This window comes from Leucoraja erinacea, chromosome 4, assembly GCF_028641065.1.
Source record: "Leucoraja erinacea ecotype New England chromosome 4, Leri_hhj_1, whole genome shotgun sequence".
NCBI classification, from domain to species: domain Eukaryota; kingdom Metazoa; phylum Chordata; class Chondrichthyes; order Rajiformes; family Rajidae; genus Leucoraja; species Leucoraja erinaceus.
In genome coordinates this window covers 57,442,646-57,469,704 of record NC_073380.1, presented here as the reverse complement: position 1 = coordinate 57,469,704, position 27,059 = coordinate 57,442,646, and the positions used below count along the sequence as shown (strand labels likewise).

General features: G+C 46.3%; 1 protein-coding gene across 1 annotated transcript in view; it reads right to left on the bottom strand.

The window, feature by feature from the left end:
• Positions 1-27,059, bottom strand: part of LOC129696445 (cadherin-7-like) — a 114,033-nt gene that overhangs the window by 23,372 nt on the left and 63,602 nt on the right. Inside the window, exons 5-8 of the mRNA XM_055634341.1 lie at positions 22,162-22,329; positions 15,901-16,088; positions 10,462-10,715; positions 9,565-9,701 (exon numbers count right to left, since the gene is read on the bottom strand). Of these exons, the coding sequence (XP_055490316.1) occupies positions 9,565-9,701; positions 10,462-10,715; positions 15,901-16,088; positions 22,162-22,329 (747 nt within the window). The remainder of the gene's footprint in view (positions 1-9,564; positions 9,702-10,461; positions 10,716-15,900; positions 16,089-22,161; positions 22,330-27,059) is intronic.

The window sequence follows — 27,059 nt, the reverse complement described above, 5'->3', positions numbered from 1 at the left end:
ACATAGACTATATTATTCAAAAACGAGGTTGAATACATTTTATCCAAACGTCTCTCCCAGATGCGATAAATGTTTGTTTCAAAACGCTAATATAACACATTCATTTGTAGGATGTACAAAGATTTTGGAGTGATATATTTGATATATTTACAAAGCTTTTCAAGTCAAGAATAGAACCCAAAACAGAATGGATTATATTTAGAATAATAGGAGAAGATACCAATTTAAATAAAGACCAAAATGTTTTTTTTAATTATGGGTTAATAATTGGAAAGAAATTGATACTTAAATTTTGGAAAAATACAACCATACCAACTGTTAACATGTGGATTAGTAATATGATGGACATAGCACGCCTTGAAGAAATGAGACTCCGACTAATAGATAAATATGACCAATTCTTAAGAAGTTGGTCTCCTTTCATTGACTTTTTGGAATCATGTGATGCAGCGGTACCGTAAAGATTGCTGATTTCAGTTCATGACGTGGATAGATCTACATCTCCGAATACAGATTTGAAAAATTCTCTTTTAAGGGGCCTTCTCTTCTATTTCTACTTTCCACTTTTTATTTTTCTTTTTTATTTTTTATATACACACTTCACGTTTTTCTATTCTCTACCATCTATTTTTCCACTTTTTCCTCTTTCTATTGTTTTCTTTTTCTTGTCTTGCTTACTTCCTTTTCATAACATAAAACTAGAGGTTGTACATAGAATGGATTACGGTATGACATAGTTGGCACCTGAAATTAGGTTCCACTGTACTGTTTTGTACTGTATTAACTTCTAATAAAATAAACAAAACAAAATATATATATATTTTTTTAAAACAAGCCTGAAGGCTTTGTGTCTCAATGCAAGGAGCATTCGTAATAAGGTGGGTGAGTTGAATGTGCAGATAGCTATTAATGACTATGATATAGTTGGGATCACAGAGACATGGCTCCAGGGTGACCAAGGCTGGGAGCAGAACATTCAGGGATATTCAATATTCAGGAGGGATAGAGAGAAAGGAAAAGGAGGTGGGCTAGCGTTGCTGATTAGAGAGGAGATTAACGCAATGGAAAAGAAGGACATTAGTTTGGAGGATGTGGAATCGGTATGGGTAGAGCTGCGAAACACTAATGGGCAGAAAACGCTGGTGGGTGTTGTGTACAGGCCACCTAACAGTGGTAGTGAAGTTGGTGATGGTATCAAACAGGAAATTAGACATGCGCGCGACAAAGGCAAAACAGTTATAATAGGTGACTTCAATCTACATATAGATTGGGTGAATCAAATTGGTGCTGAGGAAGAGGATTTCTTGGAATGTATGCGGGATAGTTATCTAAATCAACATGTAGAGGAACCAACGAGAGAGCAGGCTATTGCATTGAGTAATGAGAAATGGTTAGTTAGCAGTCTTGTTGTACGTGCCCCCCTTGGGCAAGAGTGACCATAATATGGTTGAGTTCTTCATTAGGATGGAGAGTGACATTGTTAATTCAGAAGCAATGGTTCTGAACTTAAAGAAAGGTAACTTTGAGGGTATGAGACGTGAATTGGCCATGATTGACTGGCAATTAATTCTAAAAAGGGATATGCAATGGAAGACATTTAAAGACTGCATGCATGAACTACAAAAATTGTTCATCCCAGTTTGGCAAAAGAATAAATCAGGGAAGGTAGTACATCCATGGATAACAAGGGAAATCAGGGATAGTATCAAAGCGAAGGATGATGCATACAAATTAGCCAGAAAAAGCAGCATACCGGAGGACTGGGAGAAATTCAGAGACCAGCAGAGGAGGACAAGGGGCTTAATTAGGAAAGGAAAAATAGATTATGAAAGAAAACTGGCAGGGAACATAAAAACTGACTGCAAACGTTTTTATAGATATGTGAAAAGAAAGAGATTAGTTAAAACAAATGTAGGCCCCTTGCAGTCAGAAACAGGTGAGATGATCATGGGAAACAAGGATATGGCGGACCAATAGAATAACTACTTTGGTTCCGTCTTCACTAAGGAGGACATAAATAATCTGCCGGAAATAGCAGTGGACCGCGGGTCAAAGGAGTTGGAGGAATTGAGTGAAATCCAGGTTAGCCAGGAAGTGGTGTTGGGAAAATTGAATGGATTAAAGGCCGATAAATCCCCAGGGCCAGATAGGCTGCATCCCAGAGTACTAAAGGAAGTAGCTCCAGAAATAGTGGATGCATTAGTAATAATCTTTCAAAACTCTTTCGATTCTGGAGTAGTTCCTGAGGATTGGCGGGTAGCAAATGTAACCCCACTTTTTAAGAAGGGAGGGAGAGAGAAAACGGGGATTTACAGACCAGTTAGTCTAACATCGGTAGTGGGGAAACTGCTAGAGTCAGTTATTAAAGATGGGATAGCAGCACATTTGGAAAGTGGTGAAATCATTGGACAAAGTCAGCATGGATTTACAAAAGGTAAATCATGTCTGACGAATCTCATAGAATTTTTCGAGGATGTAACTAGTAGCGTGGATAGGGGAGAACCGGTGGATGTGGTGTATCTGGACTTCCAGAAGGCTTTCGACAAGGTCCCACATGAGAGATTAGTATACAAACTTAAAGCACACAGCATTGGGGGTTCAGTATTGATGTGGATAGAGAACTGGCTGGCAAACAGGAAGCAAAGAGTAGGAGTAAATGGGTCCTTTTCACAATGGCGGTACGGGATACATAGAAACATAGAAATTAGGTGCAGGATTAGGCCATTCGGCTCTTCGAGCCTGCACCGCCATTCAATATGATCATGGCTGATCATCCAACTCAGTATCCCATACCTGCCTTCTCTCCAATACCATCTGATCCCGTTAGCCACAAGGGCCACATCTAACTCCCTCTTAAATATAGCCAATGAACTGGCCTCGACTACCCTCTGTGGCAGAGAGTTCCAGAGATTCACCACTCTCTGTGTGAAAAAAGTTCTTCTCATCTCGGTTTTAAAGGATTTCCCCCTTATCCTTAAGCTGTGACCCCTTGTCCTGGACTTCCCCAACATCGGGAGCAATCTTCCTGCATCTAGCCTGTCCAACCCCTTAAGAATTTTGTAAGTTTCTATAAGATCCCCTCTCAATCTCCTAAATTCTAGAGAGTGTAAACCAAGTCTATCCAGTCTTTCTTCATAAGACAGTCCTGACATCCCAGGAATCAGTCTGGTGAACCTTCTCTGCACTCCCTCTATGGCAATAATGTCCTTCCTCAGATTTGGAGACCAAAACTGTACGCAATACTGCAGGTGTGGTCTCACCAAGACCCTGTACAACTGCAGTAGAACCTTCCTGCTCCTATACTCAAATCCTTTTGCTATGAAAGCTAACATACCATTCACTTTCTTCACTGCCTACTGCACCTGCATGCCTACTTTCAATGACTGGTGTACCATGACACCCAGGTCTCGCTGCATCTCCCCTTTTCCTAGTCGGCCACCATTTAGATAATAGTCAGCTTTCCTGTTTTTGCACTGACTAATTCTAGCAGAGCAGATAAAATATTTGAAGGCGCATGATGGCGGGTGATGACGCGCCAGACCGTCGCGCGTCAGTCACTACCGGCCTGTAGCGTAAATGACTTCACACTATCCTCACTCAATTTACAATTTTACTGAAGTCAATGAACCCACAAACCTCTACATGTTTGGAATGTGGGAGGAAACTGTGGATGACATATGCACGTGGCCCTGAATATAGTTACCTCATCACTACTAACCACTCCCCATATCACAAGTATAATTACAACATCCCCACCCACATATCGCTCTCTAGTTCCCGTGACAGACCACGTACAGCCAGTGCTCTCTGTAATGCCACAGTGTGAATGTAATAAAGAAGTAAAGTCACAGTGTGTCGATAACACTTCGTTACACGGTGTCAAAACTCTTACCACTTGCGCCTCATGTTTATTGTTTTTTTTTTTTTTTTTTTTTTTTAATTTAATTTTGACCCAGTTTTCTGTTACCCCCTCCTTGTTTCCTCGTTATGGCCAATTCTTGCTGCAAACCCGATGTGCTCGTTTTCGATGCAGACATTGCCCATCGATGGGATGTCTTTAGACGTGACTTTGACCATTATGTCACAATCGCTCATCCTGCCGCTACTCCGGCCGTCCAAGCTTCTCTACTTCTTAACCTGGCTGGTCCCGATGTCCTGGCTCGGTCAGACTTCTTCGTCTATGGTGTGGGTGAATCTGTTCGGGACCCGGTAGGTTTATTGGCTAAGTTTACCGCGATTTGCGACATTCCAACTAATTGCATTTTAGAACATTTCAAACTGTTCGGGCGGCGTCAGTGCCCTGGTGAATCTGCTGAAAACTATGTTGCTGCGCTGCGACACCTGGCCAGACGGTGCTGCCTTGAGACGCTGTCCCCTGAGGAGCTGACCAGGGACCTTCTGGTTTACGGTCTCTGCGATGAAAAGCTAAGGACTGAACCTTTGCGCAAGCCTGACCTGTCTTTCAACGAGGCTATGCATGCCTGCCGTTTAGCCGAAGCCGTCACTACGGCAGTGCCACCGGCTGATCAGGACATTAACTTTGCCGGTGTTACCCACCCTCGACAGAACCCTACCCCGCCACGACCCCCGAGGTCCGACACTGCTCCCAGGGGATGTTCCCAGCAAAGGTGCCCCAATTGTAACTTTGCCACTCATCAGTACAATGTATGCCCTGCTTTGGGCAAAACGTGCAATTACTGCAAGAAACTCAACCATTTTCTGCTGCCTGCTATTCCCGTGGGAAGCCACCTGCTGCTCCAAGGCGTATGTTAAACTACTTGGAGCAAACAGATAGCGAGCTCGGTTCCCAGTACCATCTCGACGATTTCCCTGTATCTGAATCTGGGTCCTCTCAGGGGGAGACCAGCATTTTTTCTGTGTTGGATGCACCTGCAGTGATAACAGACCCTTCAGTTCATGTAACTGTGAATAACTCGACCGTCACCGCTAAGTTAGATACCGGAGCAGTTGCAAATGTTATGTCAACAATCCTCTTCAAAAAGATTAGGACTAATGAGCAAGTTACTTCTGATCGCTCTACTTTGCATGTTTTCGGGGGAGGGGTTCTTGTTCCTGTGGGAAAGGCAACTCTGCCCTGCAAGATGCTGGACACCTCTCGGCCCCTCACTTTCTATCTTCTCGATTCCAACTGCGTTACCCTGTTGGGCAACCACGCATGCCAGGACCTGGGCCTGGTCTCTTCCCACCGTGACATCCACAAGGTGCAAGCCCTAATGGACCCGTTGGTTGAATATCCTGACCGCTTTGATGATGAGCTGGGCAAGCTGCCCTACAACTACAAGATGGCGGACTGCGGGGGTGATGCGCCGTCGTGTATGGCCGCTCCTCCTGCAGTCCGTCCTTTCTCCCTTTTTTATTTTTATTTTTAGTCCTTAGTTGGAAGTCTTCTTTTATGTGGTGGTTGGGGGGGGGGGAAGGGGGAAACTGTTTAAATCCCAGTCCTACCTGGTCGGAGAAGCGGTTTTCTTCCAAACCGCTTCTTCGTCCTCTCTGTGCGGCCTACCGTCGAGCTGGAGCAGCGCTGGAGCGGCGTTTCCTGCCGGGACTGCGGGGCTTCGCCGGCGGTACAGATGCTGGGACACCAACACCAACGTGGAGCGGGCGATGCCTTACCGGGTCGCCTTCGGGTAAGCTCCGGAGCACTGGGAACATCGCTGTGCTGCGGCTGCAGAGCGTCCAGCCGCGGGCGGGCGGCACTGGATTTCAACACCGCGGGGCCTGGTGTCCGAGTTCGCCAGTGTCAGCGGTCCGGCCAGCGCGGCCTGAGAACTTTGGACACTGCAGTCTTCAGGGAGGAAGCGGCCGCTTCAGTCCAGGCCGCTGAAAAATCGTTCACCCGACGGCGATGATCCGGCTTCGCGGCAGAGGGCCTGAGAACATCGAGTTGGCTGAGGAGGCCACATATAGACCCCGACCTCGGGTGGACTATGAGGGGGAGAACTGGATAATTTTAGTGCCTTCCCTCACAGTGAATTCTGCTGTGGGGGGACGTTTCTTGTTGATTTCTATAGTGTACTGTGCTGTGTCTTTTTTCTCTTTTTTTGTTTTTATGGATTTATTGACATTTGATCTGTTCAATTAATTTAATCAATCTCTGTAAAGCACTTTGGTTCAAATACTGGTTTTGTTGAAAAGTGCTATATAAATAAAGATTATTATTATTATTATTATTACAAGATTGTCGTCGACCGCAAGGTCGTGCCAGTGGTCCGAGCGCCACACCGTGTCTCCTTCGCCATGAGGGACAAAGTAGAATCGACACTGCACAGCATGGTAAAAATGGGCATCCTAAAGGCGGTCAGCGAACCCACCAGGTGGGTCTCCACTATGGTTGTTGCCGCGAGAAAGAACAAAAGCGAAATACGCATTTGCATCAACCCCAAAGACCTAAACCTTGCCATCAAACGCCCGCACTACCCCATGAGAACAGTAGAGGACGTCGCTGCGCAGGTTGGTCCGGCCACAATCTTTTCTGTCCTCGATGCCAAGAGCTCCTTCTGGCAGATACCGCTTGACGAGCATTCCTCCAACCTGACAACTTTCAGCACCTTCTTCGGCAGATTTAAGTTCCTCCGAATGCCATTCGGAATCAACTCTGCCAGCGAGGTGTTCCAATGGACAATGGAGCAGCTGTTTGCCGGTCTACCGTGTGCCATCATCGTTGACGACATCCTGGTCTACGGTAAGGATGCCGCTGAACACCTCATTTCAACCTCCGCCAAGTCCTAGACCGGGCCAGGAAGATCAACTTGAAACTCAACCCCAAGAAGTACCGATTCCCCGTCCCCGAGGTCACATATGTTGGACACGTATTCACAGCCTCAGGGCTGAAACCCGACCCACAGAAAATGGCTGCCATCTCCGAGATGTCATCACCCACTGATGTGCCCAGCCTGCAATGTTTCCTGGGCATGGTAAACTACCTGGGGAAGTTCATCCCCAACCTCAGCGAGCTCAGCGCACCCCTGAGGGATTTGATAAAGAAGGACACAGCCTGGGCTTGGTTCCCTCAACATCAAAAAGCTTTCGACATCCTTAAGTCCAAGCTGATCAGTACCCCCACACTCAAATTCTTTGACCTGCCACGTCCCATTATTATCACCTGCGACGCCTCTCAGTTCGGGCTCGGTGCCGCTTGTCTACAGCTCCATGACGGCCTGCAATTGCCAGTCTCCTACGCGTCCCGTACCATGACCCCTGCCGAACAGCGCTACGCACAGATTGAGAAGGAGCTACTGGCCGTGGTGTTTGCCTTCTTCAAATTCGAGGACTATATACTCTGCAACACATTGAAACAGATCACCAGCCGCTTGTCACCATCCTCAACAAGTCGATCCATGTTGTCTCATCCCACCTGCAGCGCATGATGCTGCAGCTCCAGCATTTCACTTTCAAAGTCGTTTTCCGGAAAGGCAAAGACATGTTCGTGGCCGACATCCTATCCCACGCCCCGCTAACATCCACCGATCGCCACCCCCATGAAATGTCTGACCTGATGGTGCTCAATGTCAATATTGTCCCTTCACAGCAGATGAAGTCCCTGGTCCAGCACACTGCCGATGATCCTGCCCTGCAACAGCTTGCTGCCATCATCCAGCAGGGCTGGCCCGTCCGTCATTCCGCTCTGCCAGCTGGCGCCGTTCCCTACTTCCTGGTCCGTGATGAGCTCGTACTCCACGACGGCGTGATTGTGAAAGGACACAAGGTAGTAGTGCCTGCTGCTCTGCACGACCACTATTTTCAGGCCGCTCATAACAGTCATCCTGGAGCCGAAGCCACCTTGCCTCATGCCCAGAGCCAGTTCTACTGGCGTGGTATGGCTCAATACATCCGGGAGAGGGTCTCTTCATGTTCCACCTGCAACAGCCTCGCCCCCCACCAGCAACGACAGCCGCTTCTGCAGCAGCCTGCACCCGAACTGCCCTGGATGGCGGTAGCTACTGACATTTTCGAGTGGCGAGGCAAACACTTCCTGGTACTAGTCGACTCCTACTCCAACTGGTTCGAGGTTGAACCAGCTGCATTCCTTCACCTCTTCGGCCGTTGTCGAAAAGCTGCGCCGCCATTTCTCTACCTTTGGCACCTCGGCCAGCCTGCAGTCGGACAACGGCAGCCAATTCACGAGCTCCGAGTTTCGGTCTTTCGCAACCAGCTGGAACTTCCGCCACTACACCAGCAGCCCTGAGTACCCGCAAAGCAACGGTCTGGCCGAGCGCGCCGTTCGCAGTGCAAAGAACTTACTGGAACAATGTCATTTGTCTAACTCTGATTTCTTTCTAGCCCTCCTCAACCTTCGCAACATATCCCGTGACCTTGCCATGGGCTCCCCTGCTCAGCGGCTCATGTCTTGCACTACCAGACCTCCGATCCCGGTGGCCCAGCGCACACTCGTCCCCTCTATCCTCAATCCCGCTGCTGTTCAGGAGCACATCGCCTTTAAGCGCGATGTTCAGAAACGCTCCCATGACAAGTCCTGCCGCCCACTGCCATGCCTTTTCCCCGGTCAAGTTGTCCGCATGCAGACCCCCACCGATCACTCCCGGCTCGCTACCATAGTCGCCACTGCTGGGTCGCCTCGGTCCTATCTCGTCGACCATGCAGGAACCATCTACCGCCGGTCCCGCCAACATCTGCGGCTTGTCAACGTGCCGCGACCACCACCAGCAGATCCTTTTGCTCCCCCGCTGAAATTTCAGCTTCCAGGTGGTGCTTGGCCCATCACTCCTCGCATGCCACGGTCTCTACCCTCACAGCTCTATCTATCCGCTCCTCCTCCAGTTCACCCTCCCTCACCTGCCCGCGCGCAGTCCTCTGCGAGTCCCACATCCCCTCATGCCCTTCTGCCCTTGTCTTCTCCGTCCCCACCCGGCTCACCTGTTCCAGTGCAGCCGTCTGCACCTGCCGCCATACTGCCTCCACTTGTTCCTGCAGGGAGGGGAGATGGCGAGATGCGAACCCGGTCGGGACGTGTTGTCAAGCCGCCTGTCCGCTATGGCGATTTTGCTTAACCATTTCTACTAAATTGATTGTCAGCGCATGAGACGTGGTCACCCTGTCACTACTTTGTTTCCAAGGGGAAGGATGTAGATGACATATGCATGTGACCCTTAATATAGTTACCTCATCACTACTAACCACTCCCCATATCACAAGTATAATTACAACCTCCCCACCCACATATCGCTCTCTAGTTCCCGTGACAGACCACGTACAGCCAGTGCTCTCTATAATGCCACAGTATGAATGTAATAAAGAAGTAAAGTCACAGTGTGTCGATAACACTTCTTTACAGAAACCTCTAGCTTACCGGAGAAAACCCATGTGACACAGGGAGAATGTACAAATTCCACAAAGACAGCACCCGTAGTTCAGGATTGAACCCGGGTCTCTGGCTCTGTAAGGCAGCAACTCTACTGCTGCGCCACCATGCCGCACAATTGTATCAGATGTTTGGAGATTGTTCCCCGTATCTGTAAAGTACTAATGTACCTGACCTGCTGACTTTCCCCTGCAAGTGTCTGGTGTTGTTTTGTATGGACTTACCTACTTCTGCAGCCAAGATGGATAAATTGTACCAGGCGACCTCCTCTCGGTCCAGGGATTGGGAGGTTGTGATGGTGCCATTGAAGGCATCAATGTGGAAAGTACTGTCCATGCCTGTCCCACGATCGATGGAATACCTGCACAATTTATAAAGAAGCAAACTACATCATTTGAAACCGTTTGAACTTTGCAGTGTGAATTCACCTACAAATGAATAAACAAACTCTCCAAAAGCATACAAGCTCAGCAAACCTCTTCCTTTGGATGAAGGCTACAACTTAGTTTAGGGTGGCAGGGTGGTGCAGCGGTAGAGTTGCTGCCTTACAGTGCCTGAGACCCGTGTTCGATTGTGACTATGGGTGCTGTCTATATGGCATTTGTTGACAATGTGCTTCACCGATTGAGGCTGTTTGATTTGCCAGCAGTATGATGCTGATTGTACCTGCAGCTTCCCATAAAATAAAGATCAAACTTCAAACGGTAAGTTCTCGTTTAATCTTTCTAGTAAGGGCAGCACAGTGGTACGGGGAAGCTGCCTGAACCACCGAGTTACTCCAGCACTTTGTTAACATGCTGTTAACCAGCATCTGCAGTTCCTTGTTTCTACACTTTGCAAGTCAAAACACTTCCAATGTAAACTTTTGAATTCTGTTAAGAATTAAGTGAAAAGATAATGGAAACTAATAATAGTCGCTGGCTTAGCTCCTCATCTATTCTGTCCTACCATTGACATTGTGTTGACTTTTTATAAGAAAGGAGATAGCAAGGTTTAAGTGTGCAATTTCCTCTCTGTTGTCAGAGAGACAGCAGAAACTCTTGTAATCAGTACTGATAGGGGAGTTTCTGCACTGCTTGATGGAATTGGCAATCAGATGCACAGTTTCAAGCATCACCAACCTGATTGAATTGCTTGCTGCATCAGGGTCCCTGGCGGAGACCTTTCCCACAGGGGCTCCGGGCTCTCGATTCTCCTGAACCCTGAAGGTGTAGGTGGGAGAGAGAAATAGTGGTGGCTCGTCCACATCCAGCACACTGATCTTCACGTTGGTCACATCTTTAAACGGTCCCAGCTGCAGAAACCTCGGATCGATGTGTTTGTTGATTGCCTGCACCCTGAGGCTAAACCACCTTTTGCTCTCGTAGTCCAGAGCCTGAGGGAAATACAGACAGGGTTCGATCAGCCACTGATCATTACCAATTCCAGAAACGTCAGGATATTGATCTTACGCAAGGTCTGAGATGGATCACTTGCACAGTATCTGATTAATCCCATGTTTGTTTTTTTAAGTAGTGTCTTTTCACTGGTTTAATTAACACTGAGGCCCTGGGCATCAGTCTCATTAGTCAACCAGCTCCTGGAATTGGCACAACATGCTGGAGTAACTCAGCGGGACAGGCGGCATCTCTGGAGAGGAGGAATGGGTGATGTTTCGGGTTGAGACCTCTTCAGCAGTCTGAAGAAGGGTCTCGACCTGAAAGGTCACCCATTCCTTCTCCTCAGAGTTGCTGCTTGTCACGCTGAGTTACTCCAGCATTTTGTGTCTATCTTCAGTGTAAAACAGCATCTGCCATTCTGTCCTACACAGCTGCTGGAATAACTCAGTGATTGGTAAGGTTGGTTAGCAGTTAATCACCCGAGTCATAGAGCCATACAGCACAGGAACAGGCCCTTCAGCCTAACTTGCCCACGCCGGCCAACACACTCCTTCTACGTTAGTCCCAACTGCCTGCTTTTGGTCCTCATCCCTCTAAACCTTTCCTATCCTTGTACCTATCCAAATGTCTTTTAAATGTTGTTATAGTAGTCAAGAGTTAAGACTGAAGAGTGTTTTATCATCTTATGTCCCAAAACAGAACAATGAAATTCTTACTTGTAGCAGCACAACAGATATGTAAACATACTCTGTATAACCCATAATAAACAACAAAGAACGTTCTGTATCTATATACTGCCTCATCTGCCTCAACTACTGCTCTTGGCAGCTTGTTCCATATACCTACCATCATCTGTGCAAAAAAGTTGGCCCTCGGGTCTTTCCCCTAAATCTTTCCCCACTCATCTTAAACCCCTGTCCTCCGGTTCTGGTTCTTGATTCTCCTATTTCTGCGCAAGAAGACTATTCACCCTATCTATTCCCCTCATGACTTTATACAACTCTATAAGATCACCCCACAGCCTCTTGCGCTCCAAGGAATAGAGTACAAGCCTGCCCAACCTCTCTCTATAGCTCAGGCCTTTGAGTCCCAGTAACATCCTCATAAATAAGTGCAGGGCTTCATATCTCAGAGAAGGGTGACAGGAAAGGATCATCAACAGGGAGTTAACAGGAAGTTAAGCCTTAACTTGACAGGTAAGGGCAACATGGTGGCGCAGCGGTAGAGTTGCTGCCTTACAGACCCAGAGGCACATGTTTGATCCTGACCATGGCTGCTGTCTTTACAGAGTTTGTAAATTCTCTCTGTGACCACATGAGTTTTCACTGGGTGCTCCGGTTTCCTCCCACTTTCCAAATTCGTACAGGTTTATCGGTTATTTGGCTTCTGTAAAATTGTAAATTGTCCCTCGTGTGTAGAATAGCGATGGTGAACGGTGATCGCTGGTTAGCTTGGACCGGGGTCGAGGGGCCTGTTATCAACGCTGCATCTCTAAGTCGATAAGTCTAAAGGTCTTACAGACTCCAGGTCATAATTGATAGATATCTTTTCCTTATCTTTTTTTTCATTTTGCAGGATGAGGGACACACTAACAGAACCAGCAATTGACACATCTCTGTAAGATTACTCATCAGCCTCCTGCACTCTAAAGAACAAAGGCCCAACCAGCCCAACCTCTCCGTGAAACTCAGGACCTCGAATCGTCAACATCCTCGTAAATCTTCTCTCTGCTCTCTCCAGCATTCTATCCGGCAGCACAGAAGCAAATTAACCAGCAAACCTGCACGTCGTCAGAGTCTGGGAGGAAACCGGAGCAGCAATTGATAGATTCTTGATTAGTAAAGGTGTCAAAGGTAAAGGGGAGGAGGCAGGAAAATGGGGCTGAGAAGGATATATAGATCAGCCATGATTGAATGGCGGAGTAAACTGAATGGCCTAATTCTGCTCCTATATGGTCACCCAGAGAAAACTCACGCGGTCACAGGGGAGAACGTATACAATCCATACAGACAGCACCCAGAGTCGGGATTGAACCCAGGTCTCTGGCACTGTAAGGCAGCAACTCTACCACTGCGCCACCATGCCATTCTGTAGTTGAACCGTTTCCAATGAGAGGCAAAAGTCTATGGCCAATCGTTTAACAGTTGCAGTCTGTGCAATGCTTCATTTCAATTGTGCTATTGGGAAATTCCATCAATAAGTAAAATTGCTGCACTGGTTTTTGGAAGCTTGAACTATTTATCCGGAGATATGAGTTCAATTCCCACTACAGCAACAATGGAAGTCAATTCAGTGGATTAAATAAATATGGCAGTATCAATCTTGAAGCAGGAATATTTATTTTACTGATTTGAAAGACTGTTACTGGCAAGGGTCACATTTACTGTCATACCTTAATTGATTTTGAATGGTGGAAGCAGTTAGGAACCAACTACTTTAACCATAAGCATAATACAAGGTGCTGGAGGAATTCAACAGGTCAGGTTTCAAGCTGGAAAGGGAGCAGAAAAAGATTTACGTTGCCAAAACTCGAGGGCCTGAGCTATAGGAAGAGGTTCAGCAGGCTGAAACTCTATTCCTTAGAGAGCAGGAGGATGAGGGGTGATCTTATAGAGGTATACAAAATCATGGGAAGAATAGATCGGGCAGAAGCACGGAGTCTCTTGCCCAGAATAGAATCGAGAACTAGAAGATACAGGTTTAAGGTGAGGGGGCAAAGATTTAATAAGAACCTGAGAGGTAACCTATTTACGCAAAGAGTGATGGTTGTATGAAACGAGCTGCCGGAGGAGGTAGAGGAGGCAGAGACAATCAAAATGTTTAAGAAACATTTAGAAGGTACATGGATAGGACAGGTTTATTGGGATATGGGCCAAATGCAAGCAGGCGGGACTAGTGTAGATGGGACAGGCTTGTCATTATGGGCAAGTTGGGCCGAAGGCCTGTTTCCACGCTGTATATCTTTGTGACTAGGTAGCACCAGGGAAGGGAATGGATAGACGATGGAGCCCCTCTGGAACAGTTAACCATTGAGCACATGGCGCTAAACTGGAAGTAGAGACAAGGAACTACAGACACTGGTTTACACAAAAAGACACAAATTGCTGGAGTAACTCAGCGGGTCAGGGAGAACCTCTGGAGAACATGGATAGGTGGTTACGGTTTGGGAGACTCCTTCTGGTAGGTTCATCTGCCTCCTTTCAGGCACACGGGCATCTTTCCCACATAGAGTCATAGAGTCAAACAGCATGGAAACAGGTCCTTCTGCCCAACTTGTCCACACCGACCAACATCTCATCTACACTAATCCTTTTCCTCAGCCCTCCTGGCCAACCGATTATGATCCCGCTGCAATTTTTGATAACCATCTTCACTATCAAAATAGGACGTACATGGTAAATGGTAGTGATTTGAGGAATGTAGTTGAACAGAGGGATCTAGGAATAACTGTGCACAGTTCCCTGAAGGTGGAATCTCATGTAGATAGGGTGGTAAAGAAAGCTTTTGTTGTGCTGGCCTTAATAAATCAGAGCATTGAGTATAGAAGTTGGGATGTAATGTTAAAATTGTATAAGGCATTGGTGAGGCCAATTCTGGAGTATGGTGTACAATTTTGGTCGCCTAATTACAGGAAGGATGTCAACAAAATTGAGAGATTACAGAGGAGATTTACTAGAATGTTGCCTGGGTTTCAGCAACTAAGTTACAGAGAAAGGTTGAACAAGTTAGGGCTTTATTCTTTGGAGCACAGAAGGTTAATGGGGGACTTGATAGAGGTCTTTAAAATGATGAGAGGGATAGACAGAGTTGACGTGGATAAGCTTTTCCCACTAGGGAAGATTCAAACAAGGGGACATGACTTGAGAATTAAGGGACAGAAGTTTAGGGGTAACACGAGGGGGAACTTCTTTACTCAGAGTGGTAGCTGTGTGGAATGAGCTTCCAGTGGAAGTGGTGGAGGCAGGTTCGATTTTATCATTTAAAAATAAATTGGATAGGTATATGGATGGGAAAGGAATGGAGGGTTATGGTCTGAGTGCAGGTAGATGGGACAAGGGGAGAATAAGTGTTCGGCACGGACTAGAAGGGCCGAGTTGGCCTGTTTCCGTGCTGTAATTGTTATATGGTTATCTGCAATACCACCCACTTTTGTATCATCTGCAAGCTTGCAAATCTTGCCATGTACATTCTCATCCAAATCATTGATAACAAACAGTAGTGGGCCCAACAGCAAACCCTGAGGCACACCACTAGTCACAGGCCTCCTGTCCGAGAAGTTACCTGCTTTGGGGTGACCAAAATTGAACACAATATTTGCCAAGCAGCCAGATGTCCAAACGAGGACCATAACACTCCTAATCTAGTCTATATGTAGCCCCAAACCTACCAATTATGGTTGACTCAACTGCTTTCTGTTTGGGGTATTTAAGAATGATGAAGGAGGATCTAATCGAAACCTATTGAGCAATGATAGGTGAAGATAAAGTGGATGTGGAGAGGATGTTTCCACTAGCGAGAGAGTCCAGGACCCGAGAGCGCAGCCTCAGAATAAATTGACGTACCTTTAGAAAGGAAATTACGTGGAATTTATATAAGCCAGAGGGTGGAGAATCTGTGGAATTCATTGCCACAGGTGATGATGGTAATATTAAAGCAGAGATTGATAGATTCTAGATTAGTCAGGGCATCAAAGGTTACAGGGAGAAGGTTGTGATGAAAAGACAGATTAGCCATCATGAATGGCGGAGTGGACACGATGGGCCGAATGGCCTGATTTTTCTCCTGTGTCTAGTTTAGTTTAGTTTAGAGATACGCCGTGGAAACTGGCCCTTCAGCCCACCGACTCCGCGCCTGGCAGCGATCCCAGCACACACAAACTAGGGAATATTTTTACCAAGCCAATTAACCTACAAACCTGTATGTTTTTAGAGTGCAGGAGGGAACTGGAGATGCCGGAGAAAATTCACGTAGGTCAGGGTGAGAATGTACAAACACCGTACAGACCAAACACTCGTAGTCAGGATCGAACCCTGGTCTCAGGCGCTGTGAGGCAGCAAATCTATTGCCGCGCCACCATGCAGCACAATATCTTATGGTCTTATGGACAATAACTATTAACAATATCCACATCTGTGAATGAATTGAAAACAAAAATTCAGAAAATAAGCATGCAAGCCAAACCTTCTTCAGAATGATGATGCCTTCCTGGGTCTGGCCATCTGCAACTATGTTGAATAAATCTGAGCCATCACTGCCTTCTACACTGAAGACCATTTCTGCATTTTGTCCAGTGTCGGCATCTGTGGCCAGCACTCTCCCCACTGTGGTCCCTATGTCGGTGGATTCCAGCACCGTAAAGTGGTACAACTCTGGAAAGGCGAGAGAAAAGCAACAATAGGGTCAGAAGTCCACTCTCAGCTTTTAACGATAGCAGGAAGGTACCAAAGAAAGAAAAGAAAGAATTAATCCACCCTCCCTGGTTCCCCACAGACAAACCAAACCCTCCACCCCCACCCCCCTTCCTCTGGCTTCATAATTTGCAACACTCTAATCGTTTTGTCTCACACCTTCCGTTTTTTTCCATCTCTGGTCTTTCTCCAACTATCTGCCTATCAAACACCCACCTCCTCACCCGTGTTCACCCATTACCTGCCACGCTTTTTTCCTGCTTTGTCTTGCACCTCCTCTCTTCGAAATTTCTCATCACCATCTCTCACCCCTCCCCCCACTCCCCCACCCCACCTTAAAATCAGTCTGATGAAGAATCCTGACCCGAAAAGTCACCTATCCATGTTCTCCTGCCTGACCCACTGAGTTATTCCAGAACTTTGTGTCCTTTTTTGGCTCCAGGACTGTTAACATCTGAGAGTGCAAGGCATAACATCCTCTCAGTAATAAGTGGATATTTGTATATTGATGTGGAAAAGTGCCTTCACGATCAATTGGGTGATTAGGTATTTGGATGTGCAATGCCCTGAACACTTCACCGATGAATACATGTTTACATTCTCTTTAAGCGATGGGTTTCTAGTGTTCCTTGTGGATCATCACTGCTTCTCTCAATCCATCATGGTATTTACTTGACATTATATTTTCACTTGCTGTGGAGTGCCATCTGCTGCAAACTCAAGGGAAAATATAACAGTGAGTTCAGACGGTGATAACAAGCTGTCACTGGCCGGATGAAAGCAAGCCGGGTGCATTGTATTGCAAGTGGACTGATCCTCAGGGCAGGCATTTTTAGACCGTGACTGTAATTAGCTAACTTGTGCCGGGAGTCAGTGCGGCACGGTGATGCTGCGGTCGAGTTGCTGCCTTACAGCCTCAGAGACCCGGGTTCGATTCTGACGATGGGTGCTTGTCTGGATGGAGTGTGTACATTCTCCCTGTGACCTGCATGTGTTTTCCCCGGGATTTTCGGTTTCCTCATTCCAAAGACGTACAGGTTCATCAGTTAATTGGCTTTGGTATAATTGTAAATGGTCCCCAGTGTATGTAGGATAGTTTTAATAGCGTTAAACCCAGCCGTTTTGCCACTGTGCTCCCCCCACCCCTCCCAACTCCAATCAGTCTGAAGGAAGACCCCGACCCAAATTGTAACCGAGCCTTTATTTCCAGAGAAACTGCCCGACCTGCTGAGTTACTCCAGCACTTTGTGTCCTCATAATATGATGTTCCTAATTGCATGCGTATTTGATTAAAGAGATCTGCATTTAAATAGTGACTTTTTGGTTATTAGATTGTGGTTTGGAGGTAATTAAAGGTTTCTGAAGTGTCATCATAATTGATTGGAAAGATATTAGCAGCCAATTCTCCCACAAAAACCTCCCAAAGACGGGGACGAGAAAATGACCAAATAATCTTTTTTGTAATCAGCATAATTTGTCGAGCTAATTGCGAGACAACTACCGTTGAGGACACAGATGTACACGGCACATTTATCTATATGCATCTCAACATGGTGTGGCAACAGTTCCAGCTAAGACTGCATGAAATTACAGAGGATTGTGGACCCCGTCCAGACCCATCACACAAACAAACCTCCCTTCCACTGACTCCATCTACACTTCACGCTACCTCGGCAAGGCCAGCAGCATAATCAAAGACAAATCTCATCCTGGTCACTCCCTCAGCTCCCCCACTCCCATCAGGCAAAAGGTACAGAAGTTTGAAAACGCACACCTCAAGATTCAGGGACAGTTTCTTCCCAGCTGTTATCAGGCAACTGAACCATCCTATCCCCATCTAGAGAGCAATCCTGACCTCCCATCTACCTCATTGGAGACCCTCAGGCCATCTTTAATCGGACTTTACTGGACTTTATCTTGCACTAAATGTTATTCCCTTTATCTTGTATCTGTGTACTGTTGATATCTCGATTGTAATCATGTATAGTTTTTCCGCTGACTGGAGAGCACTCAACAAAAAGCTTTTCACTGTACCTTGGTAAAGTAAACTAAACTAAACTAAACTAATCTAAACTAAAGTAAACTAAACTATAATAGAATAAGTCCATTCATGACAGTTGGGGTTGAATTAAAGCAAAATGCTGCAGCTGCTGGAAATTTGACATCAATCATACTGAAGAAGGGTCTCGACCTGGAACGTCACCCATTCCTTCACTCCATAGATGCTGCCTCACCCGCTGAGTTTCTCCAGCTTTTTGTCTACCTTTGATTTTTCCAGCATCTGTAGTTCTTTCTTAAACATAAAATCAATCAATAATATTTTGCAGACACATGGGACTGTAGATGTTGGAATATCGAGCAAAACACAAACCCAACAGGTCAGGCAGCATCTGGAGACCATGAACAGTTTTTGTTTGAATGCCCTCCAATTAAATCAGATAATACTATGCAAGCGTACATTCAAGTCAAACTCAAGTACAGCAGGTAGTAAAAAGAGGTAATGAGGTAGGTTGGAGGATTGGGACAACATACTAGCTGATGTTTAGATTTCTGGAAACAGGCCCATCGGCCCACCGAGTCAACATCGACCAGCGACATCGACCAGCTAACACCCCCAAACACTAACACTATTCTATACACTAGCTACAATTTACAGAAGCCAATTAGCGTACAAACCTGCACCTTTTTGGATTGTGGGAGGAAACTGGATGGCCTGAGAAAACCCACGCGGTTACAGCGAGACTGTACAAACTCCGTACAGACAAGCACCGGTAGTTAGGATCGAATCCAGTTTTCTGGAGCTGTATGGCTGCAGCTTTACCACTGCGTCACTGTTCCTTAATCTGGTGTTACATGCTTTTAAGCTTTTGTACCTTCTGCCCAACAGGAGAGGGGAGAAGAGGTAATGATGTGGGTGAAAATGGTCTTTGATTATGTCGACTGCTTTCCCAGTGTCAGCACTAATTGTAGATGGAGTCGAAGGTGGGCAGTCTGGTTTGTATTATGGACTGGGCTACATCTACTGCTCACAGAGGTGGCATGGTCGCGCAGCAGTAGGGTTGCTGCTTTACAGCGCCAGAGACCCAGGTTCGATCCTGACTATGGGTGCTCTCTGTATGGAGTTTGTACATTCTCCCTGTGACCGCGTGGGTTTTCTCCGAGAGTTCCACTTTCCACCCACGCTCCAGACACGCAGGTTTGTAGGTTAATTGGTTTGGTAAAATTAAAAATTGTCCCCAGTGTGTAGGATTGTGTTAGTATGCAGGGATCGCCGGTCGGCGCTGACACGGTGGGCCGAAGGGCCTGTTTCCACGCTCTATCTCTAAATTATACTAAATAAAGGTGTTTCGTAAAGTGGTCACCTACACTTGACGTGTGGAGACCATATTGTGAGCAGATAAAGCAGTACCAGTGAATTGAAAGGAAAGCAAGTAATTAATCTGGACCCTGTGTATTAAGCAATAAGGAGAAAATATCAGCTGAATAAAGGACTTGTTAAAATATAAATTAAAATGCAGGGGCTTCCTGGTCTATGAATAATTTCACGTACAGAAACTTAATTTTATGCAAATGTTTGTTATACATTTTTACAGTTGTGTTCAAGATAGCAATAATACTAGCAATGAAATGCTTTAATTGTGGTGTTCATCAATAACTGGATGCAGTGTATATTCCATGAGTTTTATCATGGGTAATGTTTGGGTGATTAATCAACTAAACAGTAAAGATTTACAGTAGGTGTATGTACAACGATAGATACAATATGGGTGCAAATAGAAAATGGATGTTTCGGACTTACTTTCTATATAACTGTAACACTGTTTACTGCACTCTGGTATTTTTCTTTTTGCACTACCTCCGGTGCCAGAGTATGGCTTGATTACATTAATCTCTGGTATAATTTAGCAAAGCACAAATTGGTGGAGGAACTCCATGGGTTGGGCAGTATGAGGTGCAAGAGTTTGAAAATGCATACATACCTCCAGATACAGGGACAGTTTCTTCCCAGCGGTTTAGCTTAGTTTAGTTTAGCTTAGAGATGTATTGTGGAAACATTAGACAATGGACAATAAGTGTTGGAGTAGGCCATTCAGCCCTTCAAGCCAGCACCGCCATTCAATGTGATCATGGCTGATCATCCCCAATCAGTATGCCGTTCCTGCCTTCTCCCCATATCCCCTCACTCCGCTATCTTTAAGAGCCCTATCTAGCTCTCTCTTGAAACAGGCCTTCGGCCCACCGAGTTCACGCCGATCAGTGATCCCCGCACACTAACACTGTCCTATACACCCGAGGGGGCAATTTACAATTATACCAAGACAATTAGCCAACAAAGCTGTATGCCTTTGGAGTGTGGGAGGAAATTGGAGATCCCGGAGAAAGCCCACGCAGATCAGGGGAGAACGTACAATCTCCGTACAGACAGCACCCGTAGTCTGGATCGACCCTGGGTATCTGCCGCTGTAAGGCAGCAACTCTACCACTGCACCACTCTGCTGCTCCAGTTATCAGGCAACTGAACAGTCCTCTCAATAGCTAGAGTATTGTGCTCACCTCCCATCTACCTCATAGGATACCTTTGAATTTTCTTTAATCGGACTTTATCGAACTTCAATGTTATATCTTTGCACTAAATTTTGTACCCTTTATCCTTTATCCGAGTACTGTGGACGGCTTATTTGTATTTATGTATTGCCTTTTCTTTGACTGGGTAGCACGCAAACAAAAGCTTCTCACTGTATCTCAGTACATGTGAAAATAATAAACCAAATCAAACAAAACTAAAATGACGATGTTTTGGGGTAGGACATTTCTTGCTCAAGATTCCAGCATTTGGTGTTCCTTGTGTATCTGTAGTATGATTTGATTGGAAAAAGTTTATATAGGAAATACCAATACCAATACCAATATCAATACCAATAACAAGATCAATACCAATACCAATACCAACATCAATACCAATACCAATACCAATATCAAGATCAATACCAATACCAGCATCAATACCAATACCAATATCAATATCAATACCAATATCAATATCAATACCAATACCAATACCAACATCAATACCAATACCAATGTCAATACCAATAACAAGATCAATAATACTAACAATACCAATACAATACTGTCACCCATCCATGTTCTCCATAGATGTTGCCTGGCCTGCTGAGATACTCCAGCACTTTGCTTCATTGTTTTGCAATCCAGCATCTGAAATTCATTGTTTCCAACACAGCAGACAATTAGTTTTGCTAGAATACCTCGTTAAGGCACTGACAACCTGGATTTTGGAACATTGATCCAAAGACAAGAGTTTAAATCCCACTATCACAACTGGGGAATTTAAATTCAAGTTTTTCTTTGTTTAGTTTAGAGCTACAGTATGAACAAATAAAGTCACAGAAGTTGTGGGCTGAAGGGCCTGTCCTGTGCTGTACTGTTCTATGTTCTTTACTTTAGACTTTAGAGATACAGCGCGGGAAACCGGCCCTTTTGTCCATCGAGTCCACGCCAACCAGCGATCCTCCCGTACTCTAGCATTATTCTACACACCAGAGACAATTTACAATTTTACCAAAGCCAATCAACCTACAAACCAGCATGTTCCTGGAGTGTGGGAGGAAACATGAGTGCCTGGAGAAAACCCATGCGGTCACGGGGAGAATGTACAAATTGTGTTCAGACAGTAACCGTAGTAAGTTCTCTGGCACTGCAAGGCAGCAACTCTACCCCTGTGACACAGTCACACCATCTAATTTCTATGGTGACAGGAAATCATTAAATCAATGGATATTTTTAAGGTGGAGATTGACAGATTTTTGATTAGTTACGGGTATCAGGCGCAAGAGAATGGGGCTGGGAGGGAAAGGTAGATCAGTCATAGTTGTATGGCAGAGTAGACTTGATGGGCCGAATGGCCTTATTCTGCTCCTAGAATGTATGAACTATGAATTTATGAACTTATCTCATCTTCAACATTTATACCTCATGATATGGAGAGGTCCCCCTGAGGTTGGAGTGTACTTACTGTGTTGAAACTTTGGCCCATTGTCATTCACATCAGACAAGGTGATGGTCACCGTAGTTGTCCCTGAGAAACCACCTTTCAGTCCAGCCATGTCCATTGCTTCAACAATAACCAGGTGATGCTCTTTGACTAATCTGTCCATATTCGGCATAGCTACTCGAATAATTCCTGTGGAAAATATTCCTCTGTTGATTAAAAAGGAAACAAACCTTCTTGTACAACACATTGGATCAGCGACCCAGGGAGAATAAAGAATAACGAATAAAGTGGACATGGGTTTAAGGTGAGAAAGGCAATATTTGATAGGAACTCGCTGGACACTGCATTTGGAGTATTGTGAGCATTTTTGGGCTCCATATCTGAGGAAGGATGTGGAGAGCATTGGTGGGGGTCGAGAGGAGGTTTACGAGAATGATCCCTGGAATGATTGGGTTAACATATAATGAGGATTTGACGGCACTGGACCTGTACTCGCTGGAGTTTAGAAGGATGGGGGGGGGGGGGGGGGGGGGGGGGGAACATAATTGATACTTACCGAATAGTGAAAGGCCTGGATAGGGTGGATGTGGAGAGGATGTTTCCACTAGTGGGAGAGGCAAGGACCAGAGGGCATAGCCTCAGAATAAAAGGATGTACCTTTAGAAACTAGATGAAATGGAATATCTTTAGCCAGAAGGTGGTGAATCTGTGGAATTCATTGCTACAGACAGCTGTGGAGGCCGTCAATCGGTATTTTTAAGGCAGAGATTGACAGACTCTTGAACAGTACAGGTGTCAGGGGTTATGCGGAGAAGACAGGAAAATGGGGTTGAGAGGGAAAGATAGATCAGCCATGATTGAACAGCAGAGTAGACTTGATGGGTCAAATGACCTACTGTAATTTTTGTAACTACGATAGCCTATGAACCAATGAACCCAAGGGGCACCATTGTAATTCAGAAGGCAGTAGGTATATGGAACGAGACGCTAGTTGAGCCAGATACTGTAGCAGTATTTAAAGGATTCTTGGACAGGCACATGGATAGGATAGGTTTAGATGAATATGGAACAAACACAGGCAAATGGGACTAGCTAAGACGGAGCATGTAGGTCGGCAATAGTGCTTTATTTGTCACTAATGCTACCCCAGAGTGAAATTCTGTTTGCATATATTACACATGCAGGCGCATGGATAAGTTAAACTGAAGGGCCTGTTTCCATGCTGAATGACTCGATGAATCTCTTAACCAAAAATACAGTAGCACAATTTGCAATTGGTTCTATTATCTCCTGTAAGGCATTTCTGAGGGATTTTCCCATGGGATAATATGTGAGAGGCACAGAAAGGTAATTTCTGTCGGTGTAAGTAATTTAAGGTTCTTTCAATTCCAAAAAAATGACATTTCAGCTCGCTTAATCAGGGCAAACCTACTTTGTTGAATGTTTCTATCTGGGACACTTAAAGCGTGGGAAAAATGTGTGTCATCTCCAACAGATTGACTATCACCGTCTTTTTAATATCAGAGTGGAAGGGTTGGGGAGGGCCTTGTATCCATTTGCACCGGAGATAGACACAAAATGCTGGAGTAAGTCAGCTGGTCAGGCAGCATCCCTGGAGAATAGGTAAAGGTGATGTTTCGGGTCAGGACCTTTCCTCAGACTGAGAGTCAGGGGAGAGGGAATCTAGATCTATGAAGAAGTACACAGAACAAATGAATGAAAGGTATGAAAGGGGATAAATCAAAGCAACCTATTGAACACCATTTATTTGCTCTTTGTACCTCTTTTAGATTTTTAGTTTAGTTTCGTTTTGAGATACAACGTGGAAACAGGCCCTTCGGCCCATATTCTTCATATCTCTAGTTTCCCTCTCCCCTGACTCCCAGTTTGAAGAAGGTCTAGACGTCATCTATTCCTTTTCTCCCGAGATGCGGCCTGACCCAATGAGTTACTCCAGCATTTTGTGTCTGTCTTCAGTGCAAACCAGCATCTGCAGTTCCTTCCTATCCATTTTCACTTGTGGGACTTATTGGAGTTGGGTCAAATCCATGAAATCAGAGTGCCGTAATCAAACTAGAATTCCCTAATTTCTTCCTTGGGCAAAGATCTCTCTGTCGCTCATGGAACTGGGCTCAAGCAAGCTCATCAGTGGAAGTGATTGAGACCTTTGCCTCGTAGTTTCTCTGCAGCGTTACAAACCTGAGGGGTGTGAAACAAAAGACCATAAGACCTAAGAGTAGAATTTGGCCATTCGTCTCATCGAGTCTCTTCCGCCATCTATCTTCCCCTTTCAACCCCATTCTCCTGCCTTCGCCCCATAACCTTTGACACCCTTATTAATCAAGAACCTGTCAATTTCCGCTTTAAAAATACCCAATAACTTCACAGCTATCTGTGGCTTTGGGTGGGCGGCGCGACTCATGTTGCAGCGGCCTCTGCAGTCCGTCTGTCATTTTTATTATTTTTTGTCTCCTTTGAATGTAGTAGTTTTTTTTTTTAAACTGGGTATGTGTGGGGGGCGGGGGGTGGGGAAACTATTCAAATCTTTTCCCTGTAAGGGGAACCCAACCTTTTCTCTGTCGGGTCTCCGTTGTCGTTGGGGCTGAGCACCGTGGAGCAGCCTCCAACCGGAATGACCTGGGGCTCCAGTCGCGGAGCTGCGGACCTACTTACCATCGTGGAGCTGGCCGAGTTCGGAGCGGGAGGAGCTGTGGTGGCGCACGGCTGCGACCCGACCCCGGAGATTCGGAGGCTTACCGCAGGTCTGGTAGACAGTAACACCGGGAGCCCGCGGGTCCCTGCTGGGAGACCGCTTTTCGGGGCTTCCGCAACGGCGACTTCTCCCGCCTGAGTTGTGGGGTTGAAGAGTACCTGGAGCGGGGCCTTACATCATCGCCCAGCACGGCTTGGAATGGCTGCGGGACTTACTAGCGCCCGCCGGGGGCTCCAACACTAAGCCTTGCATCGCCCGGCGCGGCTTTAATGACCGCGGGACACTTACCATCGCCTGCCGGGGGCTTTGACTCTGACATCGGGAGGAGAATGGGGAGTGTAAGGGAGAGAGAAGTCTTTGCCTTCCATCACAGTGAGGAGGAGATGCGCTGTGATGGATGTTTGTGTAAATTGTGTTGTGTCTTGGATCTTTTCCTTGTGTGTATGACTGCAGAAACCTCAATGAGGTTCAAATGACAACAAATAAATTGTTTTGTATTGTATTATATTGGCAACAAATTCCATAGATTCACCACCCTCTGACTAAAGAAGTTTCTCCTACTTTCCATTACAGATGGCTGTGGAGGCCAAATCAATGGATATTTTTAAGGCAGAGATTGTCCAATTCTTGATTAGTATGGGTGTCAAGGATTATGAGGAGAAGGCAGGAGAATGGGGCTGAAAGATAGATCAGCCATGATTGAATGGCAGAGTAGACGATGAGCTGACTGGCTTAAATCTACTGTAATTTATGAACATGAACATTCTAAAGGTACGTCATAGAGTTTTGGGCACGTAAAATGCTCTCTGTTTTTAAAAAAAAATCCCTGTTAAAACTTCCTCACAACTTGAATCTATGCCCTATTGTTTTTGATACTTCGAGCAAAAAAGGCTTTTGGCATTTACCGTATCAATGCCCCTCGTGATCTAGTGAACCTTTGCCGCAGTCCATCTGTGGCAGGTATATCCATTACTGGGAAATAGAAATAGTGGGAGGACCTTTAGGGCAGTTGTGAGACTGGGATGTTAGTGACTGGGATGGTGGTGATGGATGGACAACTGTGAAAAAGGCAACAGATTCAGGCATGTTACAGTAATGGGAACAGGCCACTGTGAAGCAACCTCCTCCAATTATTTTGGCCGCAATCATGCTTTACATCTCCACCTGGTTTGTCGGTTGTTAGGGCAGGGAATAGGACACAGAATATAGGGCAGTACAGTAGGAAAGGGGCCTCAATGTTTGTGCAGAACATGATACAAAGTCAAACTGGTCTCATCTGCCTGCACGTGATCCATATCCCTCTATTCCCTGCACTTCCATGTGCCTATCGAAAACCTCTTAAATGTCACTATTGTATCTGCCTCCATCACCATCCTTCGCAATGCGTTCCAGGCCCCGACCACTCACAGTGTAAAACACTTGCCCCGCACATCTCCATTAAACTGTCCCCCTCTCACCTTACAGCTATCCGGTGGGCGGCGCGACTCTCGTCAGCAGCGGCCTCTGCAGCCTGTCCGCGTTTTATTATTTTCTGTCTATGTTTTTATGTAGTTTTTGTTATTTTTTGTTCGGGTGTGTGTGTGGGGGGGTGGGAGGGGGGGGGGGGAAACTTTTAAATCTCTCCCTGCACGGGAGGCCCGACCTTTTCTCGTCGGGATTCCGTTATCGCTGGGGCTGCAATGAGGAGCGGCCTCCAACAGGAAGAGACCGGGGACTCTGGTGCCGACGACTCACCATCGCCGTTGCGGGGCTGGCCGAGTCCGGAGCGGGTGGAGCGGTGGAGGAGCGCTGCTGCTGCTGCTGCTGCGCCCGACCGGAGAGTCGGAGGCTCCAACGGCAGGTCTGTGGACGGCGGCACCGGGAGCCCGCGGGTCCCTGGAAGGAGACCGCTTTTCAGGGCTCTCGCAACGGCGACTTCCCCCGCCCGAGTTGCGGGGTTGAAGAGCTCCTGGAGCAGGGCCTGACATCACCGCCCCGCGCGGCTTGGAATGGCCGCGGGACTCTGCGAGCGCACGCCGGGAGCTCTAACATCAAGAACCCGGTGTGCGACCTCGCACCACCCGGCGTGGCTTTAATGGCCGCGGGACAATCGCCATCGCCAGCCGGGGGCTTTGACTTTGACTCTGACATCGGGGGGGGGGGGGGGGGGGGAGAGAGTGCAGTGGAGAGATAAGTTTTTTTGGCCTTTCATCACAGCAATGTGATG